This window comes from Haliaeetus albicilla, chromosome 23, assembly GCF_947461875.1.
Source record: "Haliaeetus albicilla chromosome 23, bHalAlb1.1, whole genome shotgun sequence".
NCBI classification, from domain to species: Eukaryota; Metazoa; Chordata; class Aves; order Accipitriformes; family Accipitridae; genus Haliaeetus; species Haliaeetus albicilla.
Genome location: NC_091505.1, coordinates 16,356,834 through 16,382,363, shown reverse-complemented (window position 1 = coordinate 16,382,363; position 25,530 = coordinate 16,356,834). Strand labels below are relative to the sequence as shown.

Below are 25,530 nucleotides of genomic sequence, written 5' to 3'. Positions count from 1 at the left end.
GCCCCGCCCCCTCACCAACCCCCTCGCCCCCGGACACGCCCACTCCCCTAGCCCCGCCTACCGCGCCTTGCCCCCCGCCGGCGCCGTAGCCCCTGGGCGCATGCGCACGGGCCCGGCGGCCCGCCATGTTGGCGCGGGCGGTGACGCGAGGTGCCGGGAGGCGGGGCCAGGCGGCGGCTGGGCGGGCGGGCGGGCGCGGGGAGCGGGGCCGCGCTCCCGGGCCGCGCTCGGGACTTCGGGAACGCTCCGCAGCGGGGCCCGCGGCCGGGGCCGGGGCCGGGGCTGGGGCTGGGGCCGGGCGGGCAGCCGCAGCCCGCAGGTGAGAGGGGTGCGCGGGGCCGCTCTCCGGTTCTGCCCCGCTCGGGGTCCCGGCGCGGCCGGGGGCCCCCCGTGTCCTGCGGGGCCTGTGCGGTCGGGGGTCGCGGGCCGGCCCTCTGTGAGCGGTGCGGGGCCGGGGCGGCGGGGTGGGGGCTGCCGTTCTGCCGGGGGGAAAGGGGGGGGGGGTCCGCCCCGAGGGCGGGGGGAAGGGAGCGGTGTTTGCAGCGGGGGGCTCCCCGCGTGCGGGAGGGGACGGGGGTGCCCGGTTGCGCTTGGGGGGAGAGGGAGGGTCACCTCTCTGCGAGGGGAGGGCCAGCGTGTTGCAATGCGGGGGGACCCGGTTTGTGAGGGAGGAAAGGGGGGTGCCCTCTCCGCGATCGGGAGTGCCCTGCGAGGGGGAAGGAGGGGTGCGCTGCGTGCAGGGGGGGAGAGGAGCAGTGTGCCGTGCCTCCGGGGGGTGTAAGGGGGCCGGGGAGGAGGAGGAGGTTAGCGAGGGCAGGCGCGGGGGTCTTGCAGGAGGGGGGTCCTGGGTGGGAATGGCAGGGAACAAAGCGGGGCTGGCCCGGCTGGGGGGGTCACAGCTGGCGGCTTGCTTCGGGACTGGGCTGGCTGCTTTGTGCCTCTCTGAAAAAGTGTCTTCAACTCTCCTTTTCCAGGCATTGTTTTGCAGTCGTTGTAATCGTTTTCTTCCTTCCCCCGACCCTTTCTGCTCGTCAGTGCTTATTGTTCCCTGGGCTTTAAATAGGCTGGTTGAGGTCTGGGTGCAGGAAGGAGTTTTGGGGATTAGTTCTGAGATGCAGCCATTAGAAATGGGGATGTAACTGTAGGTTGTAATTAACTTGCTGGTTTCCTCTTCTCCCTGTTTGCATAAAATTTAGGCCGAGCTCTGTTTTTGCTAGGTACTCTTCAGGACTTTTCGCCTCTGTCTGAAAAGTGTGATATTAACTTGGGAGCCCTTGGAGTCTTGGCTCAGGTCCTTTGTATAATTCACGACATGCAAGGTGCGCTTCTTTTTCAGTTTTGTATGGCAAAGGGCTCTTGAGCTTGGATGTTCTGGGCGTTAATGAAACTGATGCTGACTTGGACCTGCTGTGAAGTCTGCATCAGAAATATCTCCTGTGGCCGTTTAAATATGGCTCATATATTTGAATAGAATGCCACAGAGGAGTCTTCCTTAGTCTTTCCCCAGTGTGCTACGCATAGTGATAATGCTAATGAAGAACCTTCAGGGCACTCTCCCCACTTCTCTGATTTCACGGTAAAGCCTGTTCTGCAATCCCATTTAATACTAGAATACGCTGCAGAGTGTTGATAGTAAAAAAAGTTTGGATAGTAACTAGGATTAAATGCTATCCTGAATGCAATTCTTGTGATCTCTTTGATTCTATGACTTTCAAAATTATGCTTCTAAACATTTTCCTTCACTTCTGAAGTTCAAAAAATTGTAGTGAGCTGCCAGCACAAATTAGTGTGCTGCTCTGCTTCAAAGAAACAAGACTGTTTCTAGTGAGCCTTGGCTTGACACCAGGTGTCAAAAATGAATTAAGGTGACTTTGCCCCAGCCAGCATTTTTTAAAAATTATTTTAAAGAGTTTCTTCTGCTTTACTGTGGAAGATTCACCAAACTGAAAGTCATCTGAGGCCGTAGTTCAACCGTACCTAATCTGTAGTAGTAATAGTGGCTTGGGGACTTCTGTGACTTGTTGTGCCAGCCATACCACTGGTGATGCCAGGCATGAAGCAGATCAGCAAACTTACCCAGCCAGAAAAAAAGGGTCGTGCACAGACTCCCTGATCCAGTTTGCAGTGCAGTCCCACAAATGATAGCAGAGCATGTCTATGGGGAGATGAACACTGGGATCATCTCAAACAGCTTGTGGTGATTTGGCTCGCTCAAAGCAGGGCTGAGTGGGGAGAAGCAGAGAAGGGACTATGTTCAGCTGATATCGCTACAGAGGCAGTGTGTGAGATTGATGATGAATCCTTCATTAAGCTCTAAGGGGGCTCAGAGGGGAAGTGAAATGTAGCTGCTGCAGAAAGGGCTCCTGTGCTGGCGCGTGAACTGGCTAGAAGCGCAGTGGGATTGAGCATACAAAGTAAAGCCTTGCTTTTTCCCCCCTGAATTCTAGTAACCTTAAATGGTTTTTTCTTTTGTTTTGCAACAAGCTGAGAAAAACATCAGAGTTCCTTAAAAAAAAAATAAATCAAACTGTCTCATGTTAAGTGTATCTCACGGTAATATGATACTTGTGTATGTTTCTTTGACAGTGGTGATCAAGCCCAGGATGTCTGGATCAAAAGGCATAACCTCTGCTGTCTGAATTAAAAGTTCCAATGATGTTACCTCAAGGGCTATATGTTCTTAGTGTGGTCCAGCTATTAGAAAGGCGTAATTAGTCCACACTACAAAGAAACATGTTGGTAGAGACTGCAAATGAATTTGCAATGTGTTCTGCTAGCACTACTATATCACCTCCACAAACACCACAAGCAAAGCTGTCAGAAATGCTCTGCTTTTTCATGGTTGTTATATTGCTGAAGTAGCTGTGATGCTTAGTATGCTGCTTTTTTTTCTTCAGTCTTTTAGTTGATATATCTGTGCTAGCAAAACTTTCTGAGAAACTGCACTATGGCAAAAATTGAACAATTATGAAGCATTTGTTTTAAGAGCTAGCAGCCTCAGAGAGAGTGTTTGGTGTTTGGCTGTTTCACTGTATCAATAGTACAAAACTTTTCTAATGACTCATAACAGCTTATGAAAGTTAACTTCGATGGCCTCAGGCTAGGTTTGCAGGGATAGAGAGATGCCTTTATCACAGATCTGGCATGGTGTATAAGGGTGTCAGTGTGAGTGGGAGGTAAAAGCTTAAATACTTATATGGTCTACTTTCCTTTCAAGGTTCTCTGAGCTTTTTTAATTCACAGCTGTATTGCATTGTCAGAATACTGGATGGAAACGTTTTTATGGTTTCCTTTTTAACTATTTGTGATGCAACAGGTTTCTTAAAATTGGGAGATTAGAGCTTTATGGATAAATTGAAAATGCCAGTGTGGAAGAAACTTTCCTTAGTGTATTTGCTATCCCTAAGCAAAGTGTCTTTGAAAAATGAGGAAGTAATTAAGCAATGTTAGATAGTAGTCTCTGCAAGAAAAAGCATGCTTTCAGTGGGCATTCAGGGTAACTGATAAGTTTGCTTGTTTCATCTGAATTATTTTCATAAAACTTTGTCTCTAAGGGTTTTGCACAGTAGTAAGTGTTTGGGGGTGAAAGCACACCTATGCTATATAGTGCAGATGGCCTGTATCCTGTGTCAGAAGGATCTGACAAGGGAACTAAGCACTAAGTGCCTTGAGGTGCGAGATACAGGGAATTGCAATTTGTGACTTGATATTGGTGACAGGACTGTTTCAGAAGTGGATTTCTTGAAGGTATCTTTTGGATTATGAGGTAGGAAGGGATCTGTTCGAAACCAAGAGGAGCTTGCAAGCTGGAACAAAATTTAAGTCTGACTCCTTTATTTTGCCTGTGTGTTTTGGAAGACTAACAGTAAGAAAATTCAAAAGATTTCCCATGTTCAGTGTCCTATAGTGAATTTGATGTCTTCCATGCCTATTTTGAGAAGCTGTTTTTAAGTGAATCAGGTGTACTATGTTTTTGAAGGAATGTACGAGCTACTGATTTGTGTTGTCAGTGTTTTTGCTTTAAACTTGTTCTGGGAAATATGTAATTTTGTTTCCTTTTGTGGAAACAGTGCTTTGTTGTAGATACTAATGAACACTGGTCATATGATTTCTTGCGTCTTTTGTTTTAACTTCTTTGTGATTGATGCAGCTGCTTGGTGGTGCGTTCTATAGTTGTGAAACGCGAGAGATTTGTTTGGCAATGCCAACACACTCTTGGTTTTTAAAGCTACTCTGCTTCATTTCTTTAATATGAAGTATTTAAAATATGAGAAAGCATATGTACAGGTGAAAGTAGAAATGAAAATAGACTGTGAACCGAAGTTTTGCTTTCAAAGAAGTCCTCAACCTGTTGAGAAGAAGTTGCTCCAACCTGTAGTTGCTTAAATTTTGGAGAAAACTTAAACCCTTTTCCCATTTCCATATTAAAGAGCATCAATCTTACCAGGTGCCCCATGCCTGCCTGAACTGTCAGGTTATGCATTTTGCTGTTCCTTTCCAAGGGACCCTGCTCTGGAGGGGTGTCCGGACAGTGGTGCCCATGGAAGGCCATCGACAGGTCAAAAGTGCTGATGTTTTTTTGTGCAGGTGTGAATGGGAGCGGAAGCGGAACTGGCTGTCAGTAGTCAAAGCAGCAGGACTATTTCCCCATGATGTCAGACACCTTTCTTGGGGTTCTTCTGCCTACTGGTGTACATACTTGTTTGTCCTGCCTCTCGGAAGTCTCTTAATTTGCCTGAAGGTGGGAGGTATAAGCTGCTTTAAGACAGAGGTCCTGTCTAAGCTGTTCCAGCTTGCTAGTAGAAAAACAGTTGGTACAAGCATGTGGGAATGTGTTGCACAGGTCTCATGGTTAAACCCAGGGATGGGATGATTTGAGTTCCTGTCCTAGCTCTGAGGACTTAAAAGTAAATGTTTTAACAGGTATTGTGGTCCTCAGCATCTCAATGTGTTAGTCCTGTTATGAATGTAAATTTCCATCTTTGCAGGGAAGTACCTTGTTTCCTTTATTCTTGGTGAGAAAAATAAGCTGAGAGGGCCAATTTTATCAGTCTGTATCATTCAGAAATTGCAGACCAGGATTTAGCAACATGACAAATGAAAACTGCGGTGCATTGTAAATGAGCTTGATTACACCTCCATCTGATCAAGTGCAAACTGTTGTTATGAGGAAAGTAAGGTTCCATGTCATGAAAAAAATAAGGCAGAGTTTTTGAGATGTATGAGTGATATGATTAAATATTAGAGAGAATCGTGTAGGTTGAAGAAAGCAAGGATAAACATGTGAATTTCAACCCAGTTTCTTTTTCTTGATTGTTTTCTGGGATCTCCATGTGAGTGGTCTGTTCTAGTTTCAAGTTGAATGTGTTCCATGTGCATTTCATTTAGCGTCGTGGGAACTTTGATTCTTTTGAATAACTGACCTTATCTGATAATGCTAATGTGAAATATCCAGCAGTATGTATGTTAAGGTGATCTGAAATATCCAGCAGGAATTTACTGTATTGGCACAAACCCCAGCTCTCTAAAGTTGAAGGCCTGTTTCTGTTATACATTGTAGTAGTATATTTTCTGCATATTTAAATAACTCTGTAAGAAATAAATGTGGAACATTTCTTTTAAATTTACAACTTCTTCATAAACCTGTTATGGGTTGAAAATTAACCAGAAGATTCACACTTGGAGGGCAAAATCTGATGCTAGAGGCTTTGGAGGCAGTTTGGTGCTGCAGGTACCTCATCTGATGCGTCTCTGGGTGGTCCTGCCTTGTGCCCCGATCTGCTGCAGCTCCCTTGGCAGAGCTAATGCTTGTGTGATTGCAGGGTGATTTCTTTCATGCTGCTTAGCTCATGGGAAACTAACCCACTCAGTAATGTTTTTATCAGTTTCCTAACACCCTGTGGCTACACCTTGCTATTGCTCTCACAGGTAGAGACAGGAATGATGTGGCTGGAGGTGAGTGGAGGGAAAGCAGGACTGCTTCTCCTGGCAGATGCTGGGGATGGAGCATCAAACTCAATGCTGCGGGACCTGGACAGTGCTGCCACTTCAAACTAGTCATGTTTCCAGATGCCTTTAAAGTGATGTTCCTGGGACTGCTGTTCTCCAGGTAGCTTTCCACCTGTGTAGGAGCTGAATGATCCACATAAATTCATGCTTGCAGTAAACCTTTACATGAAAGCTTGAATTCTGCACTGCAATAAGGTAGGGGGAAAGCTTTTGTCTCGGCTCTGGAGGAATCAAAGCACGGGCCTGTGTCTTGCTCGCAGGTGTTATCTGGCTCCTGAAGGAAGCCAAGAGGGAGAAATGGGTTGCTTTTCTGCCTTGTCAACTTTTGGTTTCTCAGTGCCTGACTCTCAAGTAGCTTTGGTGTTACGAAACAGGCATGGTTCTGGGCAAGTTTATGGCTGCCCACAGATTTTGAATAGAACAGAGGAAGTGAGTAGTACATCCGTTATTTAAAGAAAGCTGTGAGTGACACTAGAATTTTACAGACATTGGCATGTATTCTGTATGTATATTTTTTTAGAAGCTGATTATCCACCACGTGGGCCAGAGTTGTAGAAGGCTTGTATTAATAGTTATTCCCTCCCACCTCCCCTCCCTGATCATCTTTCTGCTCACCACTAGTGAGTAACTTTAGTAGCGACTAGAAGTTACAAAATATATATGTGGTTGTATTGCTGTCACTTACTAACAACTCTATTTTATTGCCTATTTATGTTGGAAGCTTTTAACAGGAACAGAATGTAACCAGTTTTGTTCTCTTTAATGTGGAATTTGTAATTTAGGAGTGATGTTACTGCATCTAGAAATTTAAGCAGGCTCTTGTGTTTGCTGTTCCAAGCTTATTTCTATACAATGGAATTAAAGTATTTCCATCAGGGTATATGTCCTATGAGATATATTTTATATAAATTAAAGATTTTGCAAGCTTACACCTTTAAACTGGAAATCATGAATTAAACACTTGAACTACAAAAGAATCAAAGGATAACTCTAGATAGTTCAGCAATATTGAATCTGAATTTACTAGATCGCTCGAGTTGCCTTGCATTGCTTTTTTAGTGGCTATGCAAATTAGACCAGTCTCTTGTGGCTGCTCACATTTGTCACGGAGGAGTAATGGTAAATGCATAAGCATTCGCTGTTTCTGTTCTTCATTAGACTTGGGCAATATAAAACACTGACATCGTTAATGGTAGAAGGGTTAATGTCGGGAGTTTTGTAATCTAGGTGAGATTTGGTACCGTATCTTTCCCCTTAGTCTGAAAATTTTGTCCTTAATGTCCAAACAGGGAGTTTTGTTATTTAAAGGAGAGCAGTAATGAGATGATCACATTATCAGCTATCTTGGAGTTGGTGGAAGTGTCATTAACTCAACTAGTTACCTTAGTGATGTTAGTGGTATTGCTTGCTATGAGAGAGCCTGGCCCATATCTTTGCAAGTAGGCTAATCTTTTTTGGGAATGGTTTAGTAGCTTATCTTAATGTAAGGTTGAATACATGGAGGAGTTTGCAGTGAGGGTCTAAATGGACCATGATACAACTCCCCTAGCATCTCTCTTTAGCAAGAAGATAGAGACTGAGATGTTGGGGTTTTTTTTCCTACCACAGTTCCTTACTTGTATTTTTTTTCTTTATTTGTAAAACAACATTGCTGATCTATATACCTGATGGCATGAACTTCTAGAAAGTTTGCTATTTTTGGATGATATTAAATTTTAGGATTTCACACCTTTTTTTTTTTAAAGAAAATTTTAATCACTAATAAGAAAGTATACTGTATAACTTTTAATGAGTACACCTAAATTATGTTAATAATATCCTATCTAGTCTATCCTCTTAATTTTTTTCCCTGTGAAATTGATGGTACTATTTAAGAGCTACAGTGATGGACCAAGACCTTGGTGTGATAGTGCTTCACATGCACAGACCAAAAAGGCAGTTTCTGTTCCCAAAACTTGTTATGCTACTGTAGTCTTTCTTTCACCTGTTATTTTTGTTGGGCTTGTGTGTGGTGGTGGGTGGGGAGAGTACAGCAGAATAACAAAAATGGTTAACATTGTAGGCAACATCTTAGTAAGCATGTAGTCTAACTTTAGCCTATGGTGGTAGCATTTTTCTCTTTCAAAACTTGTAGCCACAAGGCAACTTGCTAGATTTTACCAGCATCTCTTGCCTTTCTTCGAGGGCAAAGTCTTGCCTGCAGTGTTGCTATAGGTGCTCATGTGGCTGTCCTGGCTTGTGGAGCTCTGCGAGTTATATATTCTCTGAGAGCTAGGGGAAATAACTTCCCTGGAAAGGACTGAGCAAATGTAAGCAAGACTTGCCCTCCTTTTAAAATTCATTCCTTGGGTGATGATCAGGGTGCCAAGAGCCCTATTTTCTTTTGGGATGCCTGCAGGGGTTTCTTGTCTGGTTTTGCTGTTTGCCACCATTCCTGGTTTGTAGAAGGAGTAAGTCAGTGAGGGGGCTGTAAACCTTACCTCTGGCAGCTGAGAAAATTATGTGAGCTCTTCTGCAGAATGCCAGCTGAAGCTGGGGTGGTCTAAACAGCCTGAATAATCACTCTTTGTATCGGTTGATCCTGAGTAAATAGGTTAGAAAGTACTTAAGAGCAGCTCAGCTGGTAGCCTTCTGGCAGAGAGTAAGGACAAGCAGCTGAGGGTTCTGAGCTCTTCCATGGCACAGCTGTATCTAGAGGAGGAGATCCAAACCCAGGGCAGAGGTTCACAAGCTGAAAGGCTGCTCCATAGGCAGAAATGTGGCTTCTCCCCTGCAAATAACCCTGTGATTAAAAGTGAAGTGAGAGAATCCCAGAGTTTATCGTTCTTGTAGGGAATCAATGTATTTTCTGCTTAGGCTGTAGTGATCTGCTGGTGTGGAGTGAAAGAAGTGGTTAAATTTAGACATAGTTTATGGGGATGCAGGGGATGGCTGTAGTGCTAGCCCTGTTCTGACAGTGCTGCCAGGCTGGCGGGCGCCGTGGGATGTGGTGTGGACCAGCTCCCATTACTAGTTCAGATTGTTTATTCATTAGTAAAATTAATGGTAGGAGAGAGTTGGGCTGGAAAATGCGAATGAATGTGCAAGAGAAGAGGTTGCATGGCAACACTTTGCAGTCCCGAACATGGAGTCAAGAATAAATAATGGTGGAAAGAGAAATGGGAGGAGGAAAAAATGAGTGGGTTGGAGGAAAAACGCTATCTTTGTATTGACTTTATTGTTTCAGTGCCATCCCAGATGTGTCTAACAAGTCTGACATTGTTTGAGATTTTCATTACTGAGAGCCTTTCATAAGGCCATCCACTGTAATGCTTGTGTGTGTCACTGGAGTAGACTGACACGGCTTTGCAGAGATGCAGGTTATGCAAAATGCTCTGATAAAGGGATGGTGAGAAGCCTGGATCTTACACCCAGTTTTAGACAGCTTCTTGCCACCAGGAACTACTTTCTAACCTCCTGTCTTTCTGGCTTTCTTCACCAAAATGACCTAAGAGGCTTCCTGATGACTTGTCTGTGTCATCCCCAACACATTAATATTCTTTTAATTCTAGAACGTATGTCTTGCTGATGGCTGGCATACATAGATATACATCTGTAAAAAGCAAAATAAATTGACACATTTTAAGGAGGAGTATCAAAAGAAAGAAAGGTTCATGAAATAAGACTGAAATAACCTCTGTAATCTTCGGGTAACTGTTTTGGTGAAGAAGTTTGAATGTCCTATAGTGTTTCATTTCTTATCTGTTACTATTGGTAAACTTGCAGTTTCCTATGTGATTTTTGTTAGTATTGTTTCATTGTTTTTACTGGATGAATAACTTCAGGTCAGTTACCAGGGCTTGTAATTGAAAAAATGTTGTTCGTTCATTGAATTGTAGAAGTGACCCTCGCTTATTGGTGCTAACTGAATGTGAGAGTATGAGTTGCCAAGTATAATGTTTCAATTTTTTTCTTTTCTGAGAGGAAATGCAGAGGAAGCAAAAGCCGGCAGCACTGTTGCTGGTGTTTCCTCACTCTGCTTAACGTTAGAATGAATAAAAAAAATGACTGCCATTGCAAATGACAATAGTGCTAATTCCTCTTTGCATTTTGGGGTGAATGGCTGCTTTTTTCCTTTTCAATTGGACATGCTATCTTTTCAGCATTAAAAAGAAAAGCAGTGTCTCCTCCCAGCTTCTGCTCTCCAGTTGTTAATTCTGGCCAGTAAGATGACTTCCAAATGGCTGTGAAACCTTTCGCTGTAACTTTGTGCTATTTCAACTCTGTTGTGACTGGTGCTCTTTTTGCAGGCCCAGCCAGATAGCTTCCTACTGTGATAGCAATTGTGAGGTGAATTTATGAAAAGCACACTTGGCTTAGTGTCATGATGCAAAGTATTACTTCTGTTAGGACTTCTGTACCTCTGTGACTTGTATGCATTTAGTGATTTACATAAAATGGTGGCTCTGCTTCTGAGATATACAGAGAGACTGTCTGACTAGTTTAAAAGCAAAAATTAGCTCTGGCTTTTTTTATTCCGCACTATTGTTGAAATTGATTTTTATTTGAAGCTGTGGTCTTGCAGAATTGTGTATGAAATACTCTGTACGCATGGAAAAGAATAGGACGCCACAGATTTGTAGTGAGTGATGTGAACTTTCCCTCCAGGCAAGAAGTGGGGCTATCCAATTTTCCACTCACAGTGGAGATAGAGCTCAAAGGGCTGCAGAAGCCAATAGTTAACTCTGTTGGAGATGGTGTACCCTGCAGTTCTTTAAAATAACATCTACAGTGAATAATAGTGTGCAAACGTGTGTGACAATATTTTTTCTCTTCCTGAACCTTGTTCTAGATGTCAAAATTAACCTGGACTACTTGGGAATGGCGAAACATAGCCCTGGGATCCTGCCATGAACAGTAAGAAAGTTGAGATGCTTTCTGTATGCAAATAATTATTTTCTTTTAATGGCTAAACCCCAGTGAAACTGTTCCTGTTCAGTTAACATAACTAGGCAACACATTGTGTAGTTCAGTGTGGATGTGCTCCCAGCTTTTCATGCAGTTAAGAGGCCGTATAGTAAGTCAGAGGGGTGGCTCAGTAGGGGAGCACTCTTCGGGGAAACAATTCTGGGGAAGTCTCTGCAGCCAGTATGACACTGGAGGTGGGGAGGCTACTATGGGTGGTGCGTTATGAAATTATTGAGGTGGTAACTGAAGAATGCTTTCCTGTAATGTGTAATTACATTGTGAGACTCCATTGTTATCTAGTGTATAATTATATTGAGAGTCCCTTGTCAGGGGATATCTTGAGCACAAATAAGTTTGAAATGTGATTAGACAAATTAGTGGAAGAAAAAATTGTGGAGTTGTAAAGACTACGTTCCGGATGCAGTTTGTGGAAAGTCGCTAAAATGCTGGCTGAGGGAAGCTATCGGAGTGCAGTGTCATGTTACTGGCATCATTCCTGAATTGGCTGCTGTTAGACAGGTAGCTTGGCTAAATAGACCTTTCATATCTGGCTTGTGTGTGGTGTTTTCCTTGTATGAAACTTGGCATTTAATAGATGTTGATTAAATGGTTTATGCATCCAAGAAAGCAGGCACCTTGAAAGATACTGAGTGTTGATCAAAATACTCAGATATTTTTGTGTTCTTGGTAGCTTGAAACTTTCTAGTTTGAAGGATACATAAATATTTATGCATGTACATGCTCTGTATTCTTTATATAGCCTTTTCCAGATGTTGCAGGAGGCATCCTTAAATTGATGCACTGAAAATTATTCTGATGAATTTTCCCAGTACAAAATAGATGACTTATGAGGGACTGTGTGGGTGAGTAGCATGCTTGTAAAGTGTAAATTTTCAGCAGACGCTATTGATGCTATTTGTCAGCCTTCATGGGGACAGAAATTAGAAGGCTTTTGTATTGTTAAATATCATGATTTGGATATAATCAATTGGAAATGAGAAGCTCTTGGAAACTCTTGTATCTAAACTCTTCACAGAAGTTTAAATGCTTAACACGCAAATGTTCAAATTAAAAATACTTCATTTTCTCTTGTAGAACTCTCTGACCATGTCATGTTTAATTCTTCCATGGGAGCAGTGTTCTACCCAGGGCTTTCAAAAGCTGGTTGATATACTTGAAAAGTTAGGCACTGTTAATATCTTGAAAATCTCAAAACTCTCCTTTGAAGAAAATACTGTAATTGTTAAATTGCTGTGGATCAAATTATGTAGCCGTAGGTCATTTATTAGAACAATTGATAAAGACACAGGAAGCTGTTTAGTTCTTTGTACGAAGTAGTGTATGTAACACAACGGGATACTGTTAAGACTGAATGCTTTCAGCTTTTTAAGAAATTTGTTCAGCTTTGCTGACAAAGATAAATGTATGTATTTGTAGATTATTAAATAGTTTGGAAATCTTACCAGAATGCACCTAAAGCTTCAGTTTACTTTTTCTCATTGTGGGTAGACTGAGCTAACTATTTAAGCTGTGCTGCTCAGAGGTAAAACATTCATGCATTTTGAACTGTCCTATTTAGTAAGTGTCACTGTTTGAAAGGTAAGTCAGGGAACTTTGCTGTTCGCAGGTTTGCTCTGACAAAACCTCGTGATTTCTTGTGGAGTTGAGAACAAATGTCTGTAATGTCAGAGAATAATCATGCATATACAGTGTAGTTAAAAGGAATTTTAAGGATGGAAATTATTCTTGGTCCAAGTTGGGACATCTAGAATGAGCTTGGGTTTTTTGTTCCCTGCCAATCAGGTATCTAAAAGTTGTGTGACTTCTCTGGCTCTTCTTTTGAGCTGGTTATTGGAACCAAAAGAGCTGGACTGTTGTACTGGTGTTCAAGGTCCTTGTGTTTGGGAGATTCTTAATGTCCATTTCTAGGACAAGTAGCATTAGAAATCCAAGTCTCATCTTGGCTATTAATACTGTAGTGTTAGAAAATGTCCACATGCTACTAAGTAATAAGCTAAATTATCAACATGTGAAACACATCTTAATCAACTCTCATGTCATTTGTTTGCCTTATGATAAGCCACTGAGTGGTGTGTGCTATGTTGTGCTCTGGATAGCCTTATGACCTACTGTTTCCTGAATTGTCAGTTCAGTGGTTGTGTCTTTTTAAGGTATGCTCAAAATAGCTGTTAGAAAACAAGGGAAAACTAATGCCTTTAAGTTGATCTCCAGCCTGGTGTTCCCTTAGCTTCCACCTTCACCCATTAACAGCACTCCAAAGTTAGTAAGCTTGCTGATGGTGATTGGTGTTTGAAGTCATGCTGACTGACTTGATCCAGAAGCATTTTTCCCAGGCCTTTATTTGCATATGTAGATTTTTTTTTTTCCAAGGATGTGGTTTAGATGAAGCCTGCAGGTAAAGGACATGGCTGATGAAAGTAACAGCAGGTGGGAAGGCTCAGAGTTTAATGGAAAGTGATTCCAAGGTGGCTTGTCACATGGATATTTGAATGGTAGCTTAAGGAAATACGATGGATTTAATTTCTCAGTGAAGCAGGTGGCTCTGATACACTGGTGTGTGATATAGGAGAGGGGTGCCAAAAGGTTTTACAGCAGAAAATGGGAAAGTGGGCTTCAATGCTCTGAGCTTTTTGGCTTTTATTGTCAGATAATGTATGCTGGCTATCCAAAAGTCACTTTTGAAGACTGGAAGATTTCAGTCTACTGAAGTGTACATTATTTTACTAGAAAGCTTCACAGGATTTCACCTTCTGTTGTTACCACTTGTTTTCAGTCTGGTGTGAACTGGCCTTTTCACTAACGCTTCCAGAGCAGTTGATGCCTCTAAATCTGTGGCATACAGTCCCCAGAATGGAGCTCCTGACAAATAGAAGCAATCCACGTAGGCTAAGAATCATGACTCTGTACTTTCAGGGCTCTTGAGAGATAATGATTAAAAACCTTCCTCCAGTCATAACCATGGAGGCAGAAGCCCATGTTGCCTTTAAGAGAGGATTTGCATGGAAGATGCTTGCTTTATAGTCTGGGCACAGACAAACAGGAGTATGGGAATTGTCATCGGGAGGAACCTGCTCCGGACTGTGGGTGTAGGGATAGCAGTGGGACAACAACAGTGTTTTAGGCAGCTGCCACTGCCAGACCATCTGGGTGCTGTGCACAGCTCTGAGTGGTGCTTGGAGCTGCAGCTGTGGATGAAGAAATGGTGCAGATGTTTGGGCCAAGGGCAGAAGAGACAGAGCAGTAGTGCTGTCCAAGCAACAAAGCCGACGTGAACTCAGGAGAGTTACTAACCTGACAGGTCTGCATGGCTCTGGCAGGGAGCTGGCTTGTCTCACTTGCGCTTTCCTGTGTTTTGGGACACTGGTCCCTCCTGCCTCCTTGTCCTCTCCCTGTGCTGGCACCTTAAACTCACTGCTGTGTGTTATCTGCAGCGTCCTCCTTGTCCCCCTCTTCTTTGTTCCCAGGCTGGGATTGCTGTGTGTGGAGCTGATCTTGTTAGGGTTCAGCCTAATGGGAGAAAAGTCCATTCTTTCCCTGGGGTTGGATTACACTATGCTGTAATTGCTGAAGCTCCCGATTTTGAGAGCGTAATATAGAGGCATCTGATGTGGCATAGCATTTTCCTGCTGCCTATGGTGCCATTTTAAACTGCAGGTGTTTTACTTGGATGTGATTTATAACCAGTGTATTAATGGTTCGATCTTCTTCAGAGAACTGTTTTGACTTGCTATATGGGTGAAATACTATACTGAGAAGCTTGTTTTTATATGTAAAATATTACTGAAGCCTTCTAAGCTTGTGTGAACATGCTGAAGCTTCATTTATTTTGTGTTCCTAAAATAGGTTGAATAAAATTTTTATTGAACATATTTTAAAAGTACATTAACAAAGGACATTATGTAATAGCCGTTAATGAGCATGGTGGCATTGCTTTTGGTGGGTGAAACTTCGTCACTTAATACAATTACTAAATTTCCATTAGGATAAGATCTGTTCTGCTACCTAGGGTTGAATTCAACAGTTTATTGGCTTCCTTTATGAGTTTTTTCAAAATGCAGTACCTTGGCTGACTGAAGCAAATTGATAGCTTCAGTTGTATCTTCTGTAGCCTAAGACAGGGGTTTCTTTTGTGTGTGGTCTTGATTTTTATTGAAAATGTTTAAATATTTATGTAATTCTAGTTTGAAGGTGGAAAATAGTAATGATTCTACTTGTTAATTATTGATTATCGGGTGATATGTGATATATGTTAATGCTGCTCTCAGGTAATGCAACTCTGATACCTGTTACAAAAACTGGGAGGCTATGCTCATGTCCAGAAATGTGTACAAAGTTCACACTGAAAACTGCCTACATCAGGCTGTTCTACATCCTGCTTTTAAGACAAAAATGCCTTTTTAGGCATCTACTTATCTGTACTGAGAGACATTCTCTTATTACTTCTTATTTAGAGATTGAGGCAGCTCTTTTAAGAGTATAGTTCAATGTCAGATTTAATGGGCTGCCGCTGAAAGGGACAATGCTGCTTTCTTCTGCTCTTTGCACGGTTGCTCGGTGGGTGCTGGGGGTGTGCGGCTGCCACCAGGTGAGCGGGATCGCCTCGCCTGTCTGGTGGGAGGCAGCGTGAGCTGTGCTGCGTGCTGCTTGCCCTCCGACAGCCCTTTTCTGTTGAATTGTGCAGCTGGTTGGTTTGTTAGGTTCACCACAAGGTAGGCAAGAGGAAGTTAGGTCAAACTAAGTGTAATGCGGAACTGCGTCCTTCGTTAATGTTCCCAGGCTAGAATTTAGCCTCTTGCTCCCTGTGGATTTAGTCAACAGTCTGTTCTTCAGCAGTTCTGTTTTGTTATGGTGTTAATTTTCATTGGCTACTGTGCTGGAGAAAGGACTGTGTTAATGTTGTAGGTCAGGCTAAATCACAGTGTCTTCCAGCTTTGTGACTTCTGAGCATCATTTGAAAAGAACTTGCCTTCTGTAGAAATGACGTGTTTGGTGATGTCTGTCCTCTGACCAGACAAGTGTGTTTTTCATGTTCACTCTAAGCTCATATGTTTGCCACTGGGGATGCGTGCGTTTGTTCATTTAATGGCATCCTAGACTGCCCTGCACACTTTATTGTATACTCTGATGTGTCTTGTGCCATTTCTGAAGAGCTGACTGTAACTGATACAAGTAACCTACGTAAGCCATGTGCATTGTCTATCAACTCTGAAATATCTAGAGCATTCTGATAGAAGATGAAATATAGGCATAAAATTAAGTTAGTTTCACAGGGTGTCTGCTATGTGAATTGTGTGCACTGGCATATGACCAACATGTGATGTTTTTATTTATTTTATGGAGCTGGAATTAGAAATGCTAATGAATTTTACATGGGTCTTAACGACACCCCTTTTAAATTGTCTTCCTAAATTCACGCTGAAGGTTGTTAAAACAAATATAATGGGTCATATAGAAAATGAATCATAAGTATATATATGTACTTGCTTTTGCATATCTGAAAGGACAATGGCAAACTATAACAGCAGCAACAAGAGCAAACACCACAAACCAAAGAGATCTGAGGAGCTAGCACAGCAGTGAGACATTCAGCCCCCAGCTCCTGGGGGGGGGGGGGAGGGGGCAAATTAGTGCTGGTGAGCAGATTTGTCCTTTCTGGGGACATAGTGAGTAGCTGTGAAGTTTTAAGTGGAAGTGTGAATTTCTCATATTTGTGTGTTGGGCATGTAGAATCAACAGTGAGAATGGAAAAGTTGATAGCAGCTCTATTGTTAAAGTTGAAAATTAGCTAACACTTTTCTATTAAAAATTTTATTTTTAACATGGAATTTGAATTATCTGAATTTCTGTGGTAATGACACTTGGTAAATATTCCTCATGCACTTGCTGAATTTTGTAATTTGTTGGAAGAAAATCCATCAGTTGCCAGTTTTAGAACTTGTGTACATCAGCTTGCCCATCCTGCACTATTCATTCTTATAATCTTTAGTTTTCTTCTATGTACAGGGAAAAAAACCCCACCAAACCTGTAGCATTTCTCGTGATTTTTCTACTGCAAGCCAGCCACGCAGCTCCAAAGAGGTAGTTTCTTTTGTCCCATCAGAAGTGGTTTTAAAAAAAATGCCCCAAATTTTAAAAAAAGAAAAAATTCAGCTTTCACCTGGCAGTATAATTGGCTCAGCTTGCTTTCACAAGCCGAGTAATGTGAGCAGATAACATAAGCTGTTCTGCTAAAACCTCACCCCAGAGAAACCTTCAAATGAGGGGCGGAGATATACAGGTAGAAGGGATTTAATTTTTGAAGTCACTCTAATAGCTTTTTATTTAAAACTAGGCAACAGGGTTAAATTTATTAGAAGTAGTACTGACTGTATGTAAATAGTTTGGCCAGTCTAATGTGTTAAACAGCCTCTGGAAGAAACTGAAACTGATCTTTTCAGGAATTCAGGTCTAGTTTTGTTGGGTACAGCACAAATTTACTGTGTGCTACTAATACTTACTTCTCCAAAAACTTTTAGAAATTTGCAGCTAAGTTGACTTGAAATGACCTGTTTAGGGAAATCGTGTAAAATGGAAGGATTAAAAAAAAAAAACCCCAACTTTTTTTTGTAGTTAATAATTGAAAGATCAGGTTTTCTTCCCAATGTTCAAGCAAGCTGGAGTGAGCAGTATAGTTGATACGTAGAGATAAACAACCCTAGTAAAGACCTCATCAAAGGAACATGGTTTTGACCTCACTGAGCAGGTGTATGGAAAGAAGATGCTTCTTAACTATCTACACAAACTCATCTGTAGTGTGTGCTTGCTCAAGAGGAGGCCAACTTCATTTATTTCTTAGAATTAATTTAATCCCAACCTTAGAGTTTTGCGAAGTTGAGGGCCGCCTGTCTTTTGAACACTACACACCAGTGTGAAGGGAATTTCCCTCATCAGAGAAGCCTGAGCAATGCCCACAGGATGGTAAAACAAGGAGTGAGACTACAGTATCCATCCTAACTACGCTAACCACACTGCACATCACGTAGGACTTTGCAAATAACTATTTCCAAGTATGATGACGGGAAAGCAGTTCAGATTTACGTGGTACTTTTTGAACATGTTAGTTTTATGATGTAGGATAGATAAAACATACCCTATTTACTCAGCAGATTTGTTTAATAGAGGAAAACCTGAAGTTTATTTGAAATGAGAGGATGTCCCAAGGTGCAGGAACACTAGGAGTTAAGAACCACCTGATTCTACCAGCTGCTCTAGCACCAGTGGGAGGGAGTAGGCAAGTTAGATGCTGTTAAGCAATTCTGTTTGATGCTGTCTCTCTGTTATGGCACACTTAAAGTATTGCAAAGCACACACTGAATTTATAATTCATGCTAACAAATATTGCGTGCAGTTTCCTTCCACTAAATGTCTAAATCTGTTTTAACAAAATAAAATTTTAGGCAGGCTCCTAAATTAGCATTTTTGTGACCTACTTTCTGAAGTCGGAATTTTATTTGTAATGGTATGGAGCAATTGGAGGGGATAGGATGATTTGCAGAAGTTTCTGTTTTCTGTTATGTATAAACTGACCTGTTATTTCAAATCTGTTACACAGATTTACTGTTTTGTGACCATATCTAAAAAGACTAATTTATTTTTGTATGTTAAAAGTATTAATTAAGAAATAGGAATTACTGCTTTGGGCTGTGAATTAATAATAGATTGCTTTGAAGAAATATCTAATTCATACAGCTACTAATTTTTTATCATTCGCTTATGTTTATCAATGTAAAATATATACAAGACCAAAAATCAGAAGTGTGGCTTTTTTCAGGGGTATTGCATAGTTTATATTTTGCAATGCTTGCTGCTAAATGATGTCAGCAAATTGAAATGTTCCAACTTTTTCACTGTCCCTTCACAAGTGGAAGTACGAGTTCACAAACTTGAATATAGTCTGTAGTCTTTCGTTTTGGTTAACGGCTGTAAGATATCATATTGAGACATAAAAAAAAATTGAACAAGGAGTTTTTATCAACTATATTCAATCTTAAAAATGGAACTTATTAAAATTTTGGCCTCTTCTGTACAAATTAATGTGATTACGTCTTGCACATAAATAATTTGATCTGTTTCTCTCCCTCTTAAGATAAAAGGTGGCTTTAATGAGTCACAGCTTCTGTTTTAGTAAATTGTTCATGGGATAGGCAGGCTCAGGAACAACTGGGTTAAACCAAGAGATTATTTGAAAAATCTAGGGCATGTGCTCTCTCTGTTCACTTGATTAGTTTTCATAATTCATCCTTGTTTCCACAGCAAAGAGCAGGGTAATACATGCAAACAAGAAGCAGTTCTCTTTCTTTTGTGCTCCGTCATATCTGTAATTTTACTGGAGAAAGTCAGTGAAGTGGGGAAAAAGGTTATATTGTGTGTGAATGTTTAGAATGAATCTTGGTTTGTTTTGTGAAAATCCATGGGGTCTTTGAGGCAGATGCTATTTTGGGATGTCTGTCTGTGACTCTGCTTCAATTCTTTTCTGTTTGACTACAGGTGCATGAAGAACAGAGGAGATATTTCCGCTTATCAGAGATGATGTGGAGAGACACTTTGTGAGTAAATGATGTGTTTTCTAAAAAGCCCAAAATGCTAGTGTGGGAATGAAATCCCCCACCCCAACTTAGAATAACTGTGCCATTTGCCTGACAGTTTTATTTGGTTCTGGAAAGCTGTGAATATAGAGCCCTTCATGGAAACCATAGACAAAGTTGATTGTTAGAATAAAGAGCCTGAAGACAGAGAATAGAATATGTATGGTTTCATAAATGATTAACCATGATGCCGAACTTTTCTATAGTGATCAGTCTACCAAAGGCTTTTACTGTTGACTGCTGAATGTGTTCTAGACATCAGTTAAAAACCCCTGACATTGTGTATGTGGGTAACTTTTAGCAGGGTTAACTCAGTACTTAACAGAAGTCCTTCTGTCAAGCTTACAGGCACTACCTAGTCTACATGACAGGTTATTAACGCTTTATTGTCCTTGTCCAATTTTGATTGGAAGTCTGATATATTTGCTGTAATGAAGATGAGAATAGTAGCAGCTAATAGAAGCTTTCCTGAAAGTTTTCAGTCCTGTCTGCTGGAACACAACAATACTCTGGGAGCATGCAGCTAAACTATGCTCCCAAAATATTACAGGAAAGGAAGAACCTCTATGACAGAATATAACTGTATCTAAGTAAGTACTTAAAGGATTTACTTTTGTGGAAACAAGGTCATTTTTTATGATGACAATTAGGTGATGCAATGTCTTATTTTTTCAGATGGACAGCACTTCTAGTGCTGTAGACTCATCAACCAGCTCTTTCCTTTGGGGCAATTAGTCCCAGTGTTTCCCCCCCTTTCCCCCCCCCTCCAAATTTGCAGTAACAGTTGAGAATTAAAGCAGCATGTTATTTTAGGATTTTCTCTTATATAATGTATTCAAGTTTGGGGTTTTTTTTAAGTATAATACGAGAAATGTAATCTTGAGTGCTTTTTTTTAAACCATAAGCTTTGATACTCTGGAGCTACTGTTTTGTTCTGATGGTAATTATCTAGGAGAGTGGTGCCTTTGTGGACAACTTCAGTGCTTTTCTTGGCACTAAAGAGCTCAAGTTAGAATAACTGCTGTTACCTCAGGCACCTCGATTTCTAAAATTTTTTTGCATTTGTAGTATTAATGCTACACCATGAAAAGTCTGTTCTTTTTTTTTAATTGAAAAATATCCTTTTATTATAATAGTTCAGCCAGGGTCAACTTGCCACAACTAGTAATCGCTTAAAGTACTAGGTAGGACACAGTTTGGGTTCTTACATGGGATTCGCCTTTTTTGTTACCTATATCTAAGGAAAAGGTTTTTAAATGGTTTTTAGGCTTCTGTCATCCTGGAGCCCTTTGCGTATTTTCACAGATACGGTTTTGTGATTTGTAGTTTAGTAACTACTTTAAAAAAATTGTCATTAATGATTAATTCCTTCATTCTGGGGTGAGGTTTGGCATCTGCAAATAGTGGCTGGTATTCTGTCTTGCTTTCAGTCAAGAGAAAATCTGCTTCAAGATAATATTAGATTGTAGTCATCTTTCCCTTGTCTTCTCCCAGGCTCTGCTTGCCAGTTCAGGATTTCTTTATTACACCATCCTCGCCAGGTGTTAGATTCTTTATGAAGCAGTAAGAGATCCTTGTGCTGATCCAGCTGACTTACCTAGGAGATAGTATTGATTTGATTTACTCTGTGATCTTGAGATCACTCTCTTGTGGCCAAAGTCCATGAAGACTTTGCCACAGTTGGCTGAGTGGCACCAGTAATATGGAATATTATTTAATAATAATATAACTTTTAAGAATAATAATTAACATTTTTGATAAAAATGTTACCTTCTGTGATACCCTTTGTGAGTAACCAGAATAGTGGATTATTAGATTCCTGTCATGGCCCACATTGTTCTCCTTGTCTTCAGATTCTGGTCAGGGCTTAAGCAGAGTTCCTGGATTAGATCTTGGGGGCAGAGCTTCCTTCTGCAGCTCCTCGAACTGCTCTGGTCTGCCCTGAGACAGTCATCTTTTGGCAGTCCCACCTCTGACCCAGTAAGTCAGGTAGGACCTGCTCAGGGGTCTGCTACTTCCTCAGGCTGCTTCCTTCATGGATGACACTGTTCTTAAAAGTGTCCCTGTTTAAATTATCCAAACTCAACAACAGAGATTTCTGCTGTTAGTAATGAGGTGAGGGTGTATGACCAAAGACTTGGTTTGGTTCATAGTCTTTTGTTTCAGCTTTCTAGGCTGCTTCCTTAGGACAAAGGAGCTTCTTCATGACTAAAAAGCTTTAGCCTTTAAAAAAAAAAAAGTTCTTTAAACTTTTATTTTATATTTCTAGAAGGTATAAGGGTGAATGAAGTAAGTAGAAGTTGTGTGGCCATCTGATCTGTACAGGCTACAGTGTGTTAGACAAGTATAGTTGTATTTACTTGCCAGCTAGGTATCACTCTACGGAGCTTGGAAAAACTTGCAGTTGAGAAATAACTTCATTATTTTTTTAATAAGAAATCTTTGTTATCATCTTGATAAAATTGGAACTTGATTGATCTCCTTTTTTTCCTAACAAGAAATATAGTTTAGGTATAAATGTTCCAAGTATCAGTCTACATAATTTAGAATATTTTCATAGTGATGCCACTGTTACTGATAATACATACATTTTTCTTTGAGTGTTTTTATAGATGTTGACTATATTTTGGTGTGGTAATTTTTGGAAAAGGGCCCGTGAAAAATAGACAACAATTATTTTGTGGGTCTAGCATTTAATTTGTACCCATGGTTGCTGTTAAGGACCTTTTGGTTGCATACTAGTCAGCTTTTCATGGTCTTCAGCATATGGCTGGGTCAGGTTATGCTCTGATACTTAAGAGAGCGGATAAGGCTTACAGCCAGTGACACCCACCGTGAACAGTGTTTCTGGATTTGCCTACATTAAGACTCCTCTGTGTCAGCATTAGTAGCTGCAATAACAGGTAATATTTATCTGGCTAGTTTCATTAGTTCTTACGGGATTATTGCAGGGGTAAATATGGGTAAGATATAATGGGATAGCTTGTGAATTGAATAGAGTTTAGTCCTTATTGTAAGGTGGAGGTGCAGGAACTGGTTTCTTTTCTCAGTTCTATGCGTTCATAACCTTGGCTTTAACCTCTGCTGTAATACCTCTTTCTGTGAGTGGTATTTATACAGTTACATAAAGTTTGTGGGTTGAATAATGGAAATTGCTATTTACCTGTTACTGTTGGTTTTATCATGGTTATTACTATGCACTTATGATGTGCAGTATTTCTGGTTAAAAGTGAAAAACCGTTTCACCTTTTGAATGTCCAAGCAGCAAGCTTTAAAGGGCTTAAAATATATACTGCAACTTAGTTCATTAAGTTAAAAAGTGGCTTTGCTAATAAAGTGAGAATGTACAATAAAAGCTTTTTCATTTAGTAGTATTGACTCCTACATTCATAAACTTAAAAAATACTAATTCCTAAGTATACTGGATGTTTAACTTCAAATTGTAGAAATAATGTACTTCAAAACACAGAGATGCACACCCATTCCCTCTGGTGATTTTTTTCCTGACAGGCTGAATGAGGGTGCCTTGTTCTACTTGACATCTGCCCATGTCTGAGTAAGTCAAATTTGTACAATAGTAATAGGTACTTGAGTTGTGCCCTCAGTAATCAGTAGATTAGGGGTGTATGTGACAAGTTGGACACTGAAGGGACATGCTGTATCTAAGCTATTCAGTTTCCTCCTGAATGGACTAATATGTTCCGTTGGCCTTCCCTGATCTTAGTAACACATAAAGCTTTATGCTCTTAAAATAACTGACAGTGAGCAGCTGGTTTCTTACCAGGATTTTTTTCACCACTAGTGAGGAGAAAGTGGGATCCAAATGTCATGAGTCCTATTATCTTCCTGGAGATAATACAGGTTTTTCTTATTTGCTGGATTGCTTCTGTGTGGTTTGGGGTTTTTTGGGGTTTGTTTTTTTTTATGTGCAATGCTTATCTAATCAAACTTTTGTCAATGGAGTCTTATTTCACCAGTGTGGATTTATTAATTACAGGTGGTGATGAATGAGCTTTAATATGCTGAAGTTGTAGCCATAGGTGACTTACATTGGAGAAAGGCTTTATGAGGGATGGAAAATGCAGGTGAAATGCAAGTCCTTTACAGAGTACTGAAGATATGGTAAAGCTGTAAGGACTCAAATGTTTTAAGAACACTTCTACATCAAATTGATTAGATGTTTTTGGGCCAACTAATAAGCTTCATAATATTTTGATTAATCTTGCCATAAATATGTGAGAGTTTACATTTGGTTCATTGTGCAAATCCAGGGATGAAACAGCTGATTGGCTGACTTACAGTTCGAAAGACTATTTCATTTAAAACAGTGTTTTGATACACACACCTCAGCATTGCAAAAATTCTGCTTTCTGCTACTTTACTTTCAGTGCAGTGGGTTGAGACTGTCCTTGCACAGTGCCCTGACCTGGTGTCACATGCAGCCGCTTGTGGAGGCGGGTGAGTTTCCAGTCCCTGCCCCATTTGTGGGAAATCTTCAGGTAAAAGCTAACTTTGCTGGCAGTAAAATAAAGGCATTGAAGAATGGGAGTGAAGGGGGCAAGGGAGAACCCTTCTGCCACCTGTAACACAGGTTAGGTACGTGGGACTCGCCAGCCTGGTTCTTCACAGCTTACTGTCCAAAACCTGAAATACAGCCTGGCACGGTGGATGTGTGTGGCAGGAGGTGCCCCTTCCACTGCAGTCTGGAGAGACGTATCTGTGGGGTCTACAGGATGGGAAGTGTTGGTGGGGAAGGGCTGTCTGTCTCTGCTCTCGATGAGGTTGTCAGCTACAAAGGTGTAGCAGGCAGGCTGAGGTGTTAGTTTAGGCACAAGGTAGAGGTCGGAGGCAGTGTCAACTTCAAGGTCATTGGTGTGGAAAGAGAGGCTCATCTGAAATAGGTAAACTTTAGAAATAACGTACAAAGAGAGGAGCAACCTCTGATGACTTGTGGCAGACACAAACTAGTGGATTAGAGTTTCAGTAAAAGAGAGCTCCAGCTATGTATTGTTCTACATGTCACTTAATGACTATTAGCAGACAGGTCTGGTTTTAAACCTTAGTTACATACATCTTTATATAAAATGCCAGTCTGCGTTTGCTTTGAAATTTAACAATGACTCGGGTATTGTCAGACTTGTCGCTCTTAGCGTTCAAATCGGAAAGCCCCTAACTGCCAAAATGTGGATTGACTAGAGAGCCAAGATCCATTAGGGCACAGATGCCAGTGTACTTAGGCAATGAAATAATCCCATTTTAGATCAGGAGCACAGAAGCATGATTGTGTTCCTGCAAATGTTACGCAGAGGTTGAAATTGCTGAATGGTTTTGAGATTATAGGTTTGATTGCGATTGTATAAAGGGTTTTCTTTTCCCATGTTAACAGCTCTAGAGGTTTATTCCGCTGTCTGTATATCTTACTAAAGGTTGCTGTAGGTATGCAGTGAAACAGTTTGTATTCTGATTTGGTGCAGGCATCCTTCTGGACCGTTTTGGCAAATGTTTTAGGATGATGAGGGCAAGGCAGTAGATCTTTTGGAGCTTTAGACTCCGCACATTGGTAATGTTTCCATTGCTAGCTTGCATCCTGCATGTTAGAGTGTATTTTTCACAAGCCAGATGTTTACATTGGTTTAATGTAAGTGTTCTGTGTGCTGTACAAGCTAGTTTTGCAGTAGAATGGTTTACATAAAACAAGAATTACTTGCACTGATTTTAAATATGGTTTTGTATTACGGAGTTCAGCGTAGTGGATCCTGTTCTATTAAACAGTCTCACTTCCTTTTTAGTGTATGCGGCTTACCTGAAATTACACTGCTTGTAAATGGCATTTCAGGAAGTCTGAACTGATCTAGCATATGCCTACTACTGAATTTTAATGAACTCCTGTGTACAATATGAAGTGTGTTTGGTTTTTAGTAGTAAAGCT

General features: G+C 41.0%; 1 protein-coding gene across 8 annotated transcripts in view; it reads left to right on the top strand.

Moving 5' to 3' along the window:
• Nucleotides 1–208: 208 nt before the first annotated feature.
• KLHL13 (kelch like family member 13) overlaps nucleotides 209–25,530 on the top strand; it is an 87,082-nt gene continuing 61,760 nt past the window's right edge. The window contains exons 1-4 of one of the 8 annotated variants that reach the window (XM_069811376.1): nucleotides 10,841–10,905; nucleotides 19,504–19,562; nucleotides 23,112–23,157; nucleotides 23,990–24,059. In XM_069811376.1, the coding sequence (XP_069667477.1) occupies nucleotide 23,157; nucleotides 23,990–24,059 (71 nt within the window). In that variant the 5' untranslated portion in view covers nucleotides 10,841–10,905; nucleotides 19,504–19,562; nucleotides 23,112–23,156. The other 7 variants (XM_069811378.1, XM_069811377.1, XM_069811380.1 and 4 more) reach the window with 7 other exon arrangements.